Source organism: Seriola aureovittata, chromosome 15 (genome assembly GCF_021018895.1).
Source record: "Seriola aureovittata isolate HTS-2021-v1 ecotype China chromosome 15, ASM2101889v1, whole genome shotgun sequence".
In the NCBI taxonomy this organism is placed as follows: domain Eukaryota; kingdom Metazoa; phylum Chordata; class Actinopteri; order Carangiformes; family Carangidae; genus Seriola; species Seriola aureovittata.
Window position 1 is genome coordinate 9,156,505 of NC_079378.1, and position 8,502 is coordinate 9,165,006.

Sequence of the window (8,502 nt, forward strand, 5' to 3'; positions counted from 1 at the left end):
ATTTTGTGCAAAACTTGACGAAAGTGCGCCCCAGTGGCAGACACTGCTTCTTCAGAAACCGGAGGCGGATGTGAGGTTTGAAATACTCCAGCTCCGGGACCGCGTTGGGTAAGTAGTCTGTGTACTGTGCTGGCATAATTAATGCTTTCTCCTCCTTTTTAAGCAAAACTTGAAACGCGATATGATTCTTATATACTTTAAGATAGCTCCCACGAGTGGTAAGCATCTAGCCTAAGTAAACGCTTTCATCCACTTCGATAAAACCACTACGTTAGCGTTAGCGTTAGCTGCCTAGCTTAGCTAACGCTAGCTACATCATTAATGCTGTCGTTTAACAAGATGGCCAGTAGTTTTTAGCTAACTGTTGGTCATGCAACTGAGCTCACATCATTTGACATAATCAATTTATGTTACTGTTTATACATCGTATGTCCATCATTAGCTAACCTAGCGGGCTCACAAACTGCCCTTAACTTGACTGGATACATTTTAGCCGCGAAAGTTAACGGTTTAATTAGCTTAGCTAATAATAATCGAATAGCTAACGGCAATACACCCCTTACCAGATGGCAGTGTAATAACTTCATTTATAAATAATAACCCCATCTTATATCATCACTCCAGCTGAGTAAAATCAGCTATGGTTAGTCTAGTCGTTATTTTTCATTATCGTAAATCTTCTATTTATTTTCACGAACCAATTAACGTTAACGAAAGTATGTAACTTAACCGATGCGTCCTGTTTACTCTCTTGCAGATGCTTGGTTGATACAGAGATGAGCGGTGACAACGTGAAGTTGTTTGTGGGCAACCTTCCTTTAGATGCAACTCACGACGAGCTAAACAAGCTCTTTGCACCGTATGGAGAAATCAACACCTGCTCACTACTCAGACAGTATGCCTTTGTTACCCTGAAGGGAGAGGGGGCAGCAGACAGGTATTCAACTGTCCCGCCATAGTTTTTGATATGATGAATGAAATGCTCTTCTTACATATTTTTGTGAAATGGAGACGTGTCATTTTTTAAATTGTTGTCAGATAAACCAGTCCAAGCTGTCAGTTTTTAAGCTTATACATTCTAATGATGAGTAGTATAAAAACATATGCACTACTATACTATACATGTAATATCTATACATACATGAAAAAAAAGATGCTGTTGGATATGGTTATGAAGAATTACAGAAATGTACATCTGAGTATAATTTCACAATATTGCTTTGTTACAGTTGTTTGAAGCTACAAGTTTGTACAGTAAATACATAGTATGTATTAAAAGAAATAATATTTGATCTTTCCCATGTAGATGTTGGTGTTAAAGCAATAATCTGAAGTCCCAATGTAATCTCTTACGTTCTTATTGAAGAGCCTGAATATGACAGCTTGCTAAGCAACTCTTCCTTGTTTAATATTAGACTCCGATAGCAGGTATACCACTGAAAAAGTACACTTTACCTGAGGTGCGGAGGACAAAACCCAAAAACCTTATATAGCTTTGAGCGCTCTCTCATGCATAATCAAAAGGTAACTAGAATTCTGATTAAAAACAGGGCTGACAGACCTTGATCCACACCAAAATTAGAAAAGTGTCATAAAGGTCTAAAGCTTGCATAATAGAACTGACAGGATGCAGCATCTGAGATACCAGAGGCTTTGTTTGGGCTAAAAACAGTAAGGACTGGGCCACTATACAATCAAACAATACTGTGAACTGCTGAGTCTTGGAGTTCTTAAGGATATTTGTCATTTAATACAGGTAATTTCCATTGAAAATGAAATCGCTCGTAAAAACAATGCAAGACTGGCAGCATTTAGTTTTTAATAGTTTTATATCTTTTATTACATTAATTGTTTTATTCATTTTTAAGCGACAGAAATGTCTGCTGTTACTGTTTGTGTTTTCTGATGATGGTAATAAAGATAATTCTTGTTCTTACAGGGCTATACGGCATCTTGATGGCAAAGAGTACAGAGGCAGGCCCCTGGTGGTCGAGGAATCCCGTGCACGGCCACCCAACTCCACTAAAGTATTTGTGGGGAATCTCAGTGCTACATGTTCAGCAGATGACTTGCACGGGCTGTTCTCAACTTTCGGAAGAGTTTTAGACTGTGATAAAGTCAAAGGTGCGTTAGAAAGCCTGTCACCAGTACAGGTGGTAGAACAGACTTTGTAGCTAGATTGGTAAATTTTTTAGAAATCTGGTTCTGTAATGAATTGAAACCAGCCATTTTGGTTGAGAATAGTATAAGGTAACAGTAGTATTGCCAGAATGCAACTTTCTAAATACATTTTCCTGGTAACACAATGTCATCTAGACAAATCCTCAAGTTAAATGAAAGGTGACAGTGAAAATATGAGAGAGACATTTTATTTTGAAATCAGCCTAATGCTGACACTGATCTTGCTGCTCCCTGTTCACTCTACAGCCAGATTATGCTCAAATGTTGGCTACGCCTTTGTGCATATGGAGAGGAAGGAGGAAGCCATGGCAGCTATTGATGCTCTCAACGGGACCATGTTCAAGGGCCGTCAGTTGGCTGTGGAGCTGTCCAAAGCCCAACCTTTGATCAACCAGATTGTAACAGCCGGAAATTCAGGCAACCCTGCAGGTAGTGTAAAAGCCAGTGGAGATGAGGGATCCGCTTTGCAAATGTTTTGCATGTAATTGAATGCTTTAAACAGCTCGTGTCCATGTTCCCATTGTGTTTTCTGCTCCCTCCTCCTTGCAGGTGGCAGAGAGGGTCTTCTTCCCCGACCACCGCCATCACTAGAGCATCACCAGAGTCAAGCAGCTGTGCTAGCAGCAGCTGCAGCAGCTGCTGCAGGACTACCCATACAAGTAAGTTCATTCTTCTCTGCTATGATGGGAAACCTCTAAATAATGATCTCTGAAAACCGAGACAGTTGTGGAAAAAATATAACAGCTCATGAGTTTATAAACCGTGACTTATGTAGTGAACTTGTTATCAGTCAGATCCATCGTAAAAAAAAAAAATTCTCTCACACCTTTTAGGTTGTACTCTTGTATTGTTAAGATAGATCAGGTTTGATTATATTTCCAAATTGTTATATGCTGGTGTTTTCTGTCTGTCTTTACAGGTTCAACAAAGTGTCCATAATTCATTCTACAACACCACATCCTTTGACCCCACCTACGCTGCTCTGAAGGGCATTACAAGTGCTAAAGGTGCAGACGGGGTGATATACGGTGCTCTTGCCAGCCAGGTGTATGGATCCGTTGCTGACCAGGTGTACCACGACCTGGCCAATCACAATTCTGGACCCAGTGCTGCTGCTGCTGCTGCTGCTGCTGCTGTTGAAGAAGTTGAACCACAGACTGGACCAGATCCAACCACGCTTTTTGAGGCAGCAAGAGCCAAGTTCTTTCAGGAGGGACAGAAGGTCTGTTAACATTTATTTTAAAATGTATAATGTTCTCCATGTATATTTTTGTGTTGCTAACAATGTTTTACATTTTATGTATATTTACTGACAAGGTTCTGGCAGAGCAACAGGCAGGTAGAAAGGCAGCATCATCAGAAAATGAGCGGGACCGCAGCCCAATCAGAGGAAATCGAGCCCCCCTCCTCCCCGACCCTGTTCCAGGTTCCTTCGCTCAGATACGACCCAAACGACGCGCCCTGCTGCCGACACCACCTGGAGCTCCTGAAGAACCAGCAGCTGCCACTACCACTCCTGAAGGGTCAGATCCTGTTGCTAGGTACACATTAACACATTGTAATAAAACATATAGGATGGAGGCAGAAGAAAAGTAATCATTTCAAACCTGCCTCCAATTGTACACATAATAACAACATTCATAGTTTATTTAAATGGTACTTGCAAATATCAGTGATTACAAAATGCTTCACAAAGACATTAAATGAAACACATCCACTTGTTCATAATTTCACATCACATGTGAATCTTGGATTAACTTTGCTTTGTTTCTACTCTGCTTTCTTCTACTTCCTTCTCACCTCCTCAACTCTAACCTGCACTCCAGGTCTTACACAGAGTACTACCAGCAAATGCATCAATACCAACAGTATCAACAGTACCAACAACAGTACCAGTACCTCCAGTATGCCTACACCAATCCTCCTCCGCCACCTCCTCCGCCTCCACCAGCCACCACACAGGCCTCCACCACAGCCCCTGCACCCCCAGGGACATACACAGCACCCCCAACATATGCCGCATCGGGACCCTACGCAGCACCAGGAACATACGGCGCTTCGGGAAGTTATGACGCCTCATCAGGGAGCTACGACGCTTCATCTGGGAACTACGATGCCTCGTCGGGAAGCTACGATGCCTCGACGGGCTATGATGCATCTGGAGGCTACGGAGCATATGATTCATCGGGAGCTTACGCAGCAGCAGCGGGAAGCTACTCCACATCCACACCGTATGAGCAGACACCCGCACACGGGCAACCCATGCCCCAGCGCCATGATTACCCTTACCACACGCCAGAACCCCCTTATCGATAGTCCCATTCCCCACACACTCCTTCCAAACTGCAGATGTGTGTGTGTTTGTGGTTGTGCGTGCGTGTGTGTGTGTGTGCATGCGCGCGTGCGTGTGTATTTACATAAGGGACAGTTTAAAGAGGAAAATTGGAGAGGGAGCAAGGCTGTAATTTGAATGTGGGAATCTGCTTTAAATCTGAAGCATCTCCCCTTTTGTACATTTTAACCTAGTCTGTAACTAGCTTGCCTGTCAGCTAATGGACTTTAAGTGGGTGACTATCTGAGTTAACAAGTGGACACAGGTGGACATGAGTGGGACAGCTAATATCGGAATATTCAGTTTTCGGTTAGATGTTATAGAGGCACAGCTGGATCCTTGTTGAATGTTACGGAAGTTTAAATGTTTCTTTGGACAAAATTAGACTCAGAGGACAGGGTTGGATACAGAGAAGCTTTTTGTTTGGTGATGGATCAAGGCCTCTTACGTACTCCACATAAAAACATGGAGGTTCCCTTGCAATGTTGCATAGTAAAATGTGCAGTCCAACATTGATACTAAATTTAAACTGCATCATCACATTTTATGTGGGCACAAGACTAAAAATACCGCTCAATAACTAAATAACTAGTTGAGAGGTTATTTAAACAGATGAACTCTTGCCCTGGCAAAATGAGAAAATTATCCATCTTTCACTCTTGACTTGTTCACAGGATACAGAAAAACGTCCTCTTGTCAGAACTTTTCTTTCTTTGTGCGATGACCAATTTCAAATATACATTCGAGCCCACACACTTGTGTTGTTGTAGGATCACCCTTTGTGGAGTATGTAACAAGCCTTAGTTGGAACTCTGTCACATCGATCCTCTTCTATTCAACAGCCTGTTTGTCCAGACATTTAACTGCAGACATTTCAGCAGTGCATCAGGCTGATTTTGTTGCCATTTTTGCTGAAGACCCTTCACCTGGATGATGAATGAGAATGTGTGTTAATTGACTGGATTGTCTTATGACTATGTCACTGAGCTAACAGGTCTTTAAAGCTAATGAAGCAATTCACACTCATATTGGTGTTGTATCATTTTTTGACCCTTTCAGCTTTTTGGGTCATGGAAATCTTTGATGTGGCAAAAATCACAAATCGATTAGTTGGAATTGTAGACAAATCAGATTATGTTGCAGCCCACTTAAGTTTGTATCAAAATGTGATTTTGTGGTTGCCTGCTGGCATAAAAGGTTTTCTTGAGCCTGCCTGTTTTTGGTGTGTGCCTCCACAGTAAATTTCTGGTACACACAGGCATCTTGTTTGATTGGGATTTAGTTTAACTTAAGATAGATATTACCAGTCCATGACTGTGCATGCTGAAGTTTTATACTTAGGAGGGATAGCCAAGAACTTTTGAAATGACTTTGATAACAACAGGGTAAAAACACTGAATGGATATTTTCAGCAATTGAATTGAAGTAGGTTACTTGGATGTTCTCTTGGAGCAGTTTGATATAATTTACCTTGCTTGTTTTTTTCTCGTTCAGGCTCTTGAAGTTGGCACAAACACAAGTACCACTCTGACGAGTTTAATATGTCCTGTCAGAGTTTTTGGTCCAAGGTCAGTGTTTGCCTCTCAAACATGAGAAAGGAATCAAAGCAATTTTGTAATCATTCACATTCATTTGTGTCTATTTCAGTTTTGTGTTGAATTGCTGTTAGATCATCTTGTGCGAAAACCAAGTTAAATGGTTTTTAATACTTGGTTGAAACCAAGAACCCAGCCTGAAGAAGAGGACTTGTGTCGTTGTTGGTTTTGTATGTACATATTTGAATTTATAAAAGCCAGAGGAATCGCAGCAAATATTGTTTGGCTAATGACGTTCAAAGAATCTGAGCTTTAGGGATACTTCATTTTCCAATTGGTTTTTGATTTTCTATTGTTAGTTTTGTTCCAGTTGCGGCTGCTTTTGTGCTTCAGCACATTTTGGAAATCACTGGCGATCTAGAGGGAAAGTTGAGCTAATTTTCATACTAGAAAATGTAAAAATTGGTACTTCTGTAAATACTTGAAACCTTATTTTAAACTGAAAAAGTAATGTCAACCAACATTTGGTAAGAACATTGACTGTTAATATTAAGATGAAGTGATTGTTTCTTCCTGAACAGCGGAAGATAGCGAGTATGGACGAGATGAAATGGGACTATTGAGCTGTTCTAACCAGGCTGTAAAAAAAAAAAAAAAAAGGCAGACACTTTTGAATTGCTGAAAAGAAGTACTGTCATGTGAGTGTTTTGAGCCACTGTGGCAAAGGGTATGAACTGAACACGCTGGATACAAGCTGAAGTACAGATTCTAGAAATAAAAAATAAAAAAAAAAAGAAAGGAAAAAAGAGAAATCATTCGAGCTGAGAGTGGGTACAAGTGCATCTTTCCTAAATGCAGTGCAGTGGTGTGTTGGTGATGTTGTGTAGCATAGGGTTATTGACTGAGTGGACATGAGGTGACAGTCTTGGTGCTGCAGTTGAACATGAAGGTTGTTTTGGATATAGTAAAGGCCGCTGATTTTTATTTTTTATTTTTTTTGTTTGTTTTGTTTTTTTCCCCGAGCAGCAGTGAGAAGGGCTGGTGACTTTTCCTTTTCCCTCTTCTGATCTCAACAGAAACACAGTTCATTTTGACACATGGCTAGGATCACTTGCTTTCTCTGCATTCATATCACACCTAGACAGCTGTCCGATCCCACACTTATACCTATATGTATTTTGCATTTTACTCATGTAAAGCAGACTACATGTGCAAATGATACTAATGCACACCTGATTCCACCTGAATTTTATATGACTTACAGTAGTTGTTCCGTTCGTGATTGAACCACACACCAGTTACTCATCCTATTTCTTATTCGCCACCTGCATTGGTAGTGCTGTGCTAGGTTTAAGTGACACATAGCCTCTCTACTTTTCCACATTATTCCACCTTCTCCATGTGATCTGTTAGTTGCATGCCTTGTTGTTGCTGCTGCTCCAGCCACCTTCTTCCTCTTGCTGATTATTGCAGCTAGAGTGGGAGGGAGCCAAACTGAGCCCTTGCCCTGGACGTACGCCACACGCAGCTGTAGCGTGGGATGGGGAAAACAGCAGCGTTAGGCCTGAAACTGCTGTGGACGATGGGGTGTCCCCCCACTAAGGTAAACACTCAGACCACACACTCCTGCCCCGCCCCGAAACACGCGTTTACACTCACAAACACACTCATACACACATACAGATACACCTTTGGCCATACCTTCTATTCCTCACCTGTCGTCAGGGATTTTTTTTTGTCAGGATTTCAGATTTTTTGGAAATGGATCTCTCATCTATTTTTAAAGGGAGATTACCTTTTTTTTCATGCTTTCGATTTTCCTGATCATATCCCTACACCCCCACCCCACCCCTCATCCCCCCAAGTATACTCTGCTCATACATTCCAGTTCCCAACATACTGACTGCTCACACACCCATCTTTTGAGGACATGTACACCATCATTTAGTCTAAAACTGAACCCTTTCTGAAGCAGGCACATTGTTGTTAGTACATCCCGTATCTAACAGCCTGTCACTCAAGAGTACCAGGCAATCACAGCCAGAGCTGGACGTGGGACATTTAGGTAGGATGCGTTGTTTTAGTTTTTGTAAATGTGCCCCTGGGGCCACTTTGGGGTTAAGTGCCTTGCTTAAGAGCACATCTGTAGGCCCTCCATTTCAGAGTTGAATAACCTGGCTCAGGATCGGTTGCTGGTTCAACGCTCGACTCCCCCTCTCCCCCCAAACAGCGATTTTTGATGCCACATTCAACTTGTATGAATGACAATGAACACAAATATTATCATTTTGTTTTAAATTACATTTTGTCCTATGTTCTTTGAAATGTTTAATTATCAATAAATGAATTTCAACTGAACTTTAGCTTCTTTGTGTGAATAATTAACAATGTGAGTTTCCTTCTCAGAACTTGGCAAATGATGAATCAGTGCTTAGGTGCTGGATAATTACTGTT

The 8,502-nt window shown here is 41.4% G+C and overlaps 1 protein-coding gene across 3 annotated transcripts; it reads left to right on the forward strand.

The window, feature by feature from the left end:
* Positions 1–58: 58 nt before the first annotated feature.
* LOC130182055 (RNA-binding protein 4B-like) lies at positions 59–8,406 on the forward strand. 3 transcript variants are annotated; one of them, XM_056396597.1, is made up of 9 exons: positions 59–108; positions 758–937; positions 1,940–2,124; positions 2,428–2,610; positions 2,731–2,840; positions 3,101–3,403; positions 3,499–3,722; positions 4,008–4,412; positions 7,522–8,406. In XM_056396597.1, the coding sequence occupies exons 2-9, from the start codon at positions 777–779 to the stop codon at positions 7,523–7,525; spliced, it is 1,575 nt and encodes a 524-aa protein (XP_056252572.1). In that variant the 5' UTR covers positions 59–108; positions 758–776; the 3' UTR covers positions 7,526–8,406. The 3 variants fall into 3 exon arrangements, with proteins under 3 accessions (XP_056252572.1, XP_056252570.1, XP_056252571.1); XM_056396595.1 differs by having other exon boundaries at positions 4,008–8,406; XM_056396596.1 differs by having other exon boundaries at positions 3,499–3,704; positions 4,008–8,406.
* The last annotated feature ends 96 nt before the right edge of the window (positions 8,407–8,502 follow it).

What these genes read in the sequence shown, in the direction of transcription:
- LOC130182055 (XM_056396595.1), top strand. Translation starts at nt 777, where the DNA reads ATGAGCGGTGACAACGTGAAGTTGTTTGTGGGCAACCTTCCTTTAGAT. An exon ending in AGACTGTGATAAAGTCAAAG is followed by an intron (nt 2,125 to 2,427) that starts GTGCGTTAGAAA and finishes TTCACTCTACAG; the next exon opens with CCAGATTATGCTCAAATGTT. An exon ending in GGGTCAGATCCTGTTGCTAG is followed by an intron (nt 3,723 to 4,007) that starts GTACACATTAAC and finishes CCTGCACTCCAG; the next exon opens with GTCTTACACAGAGTACTACC.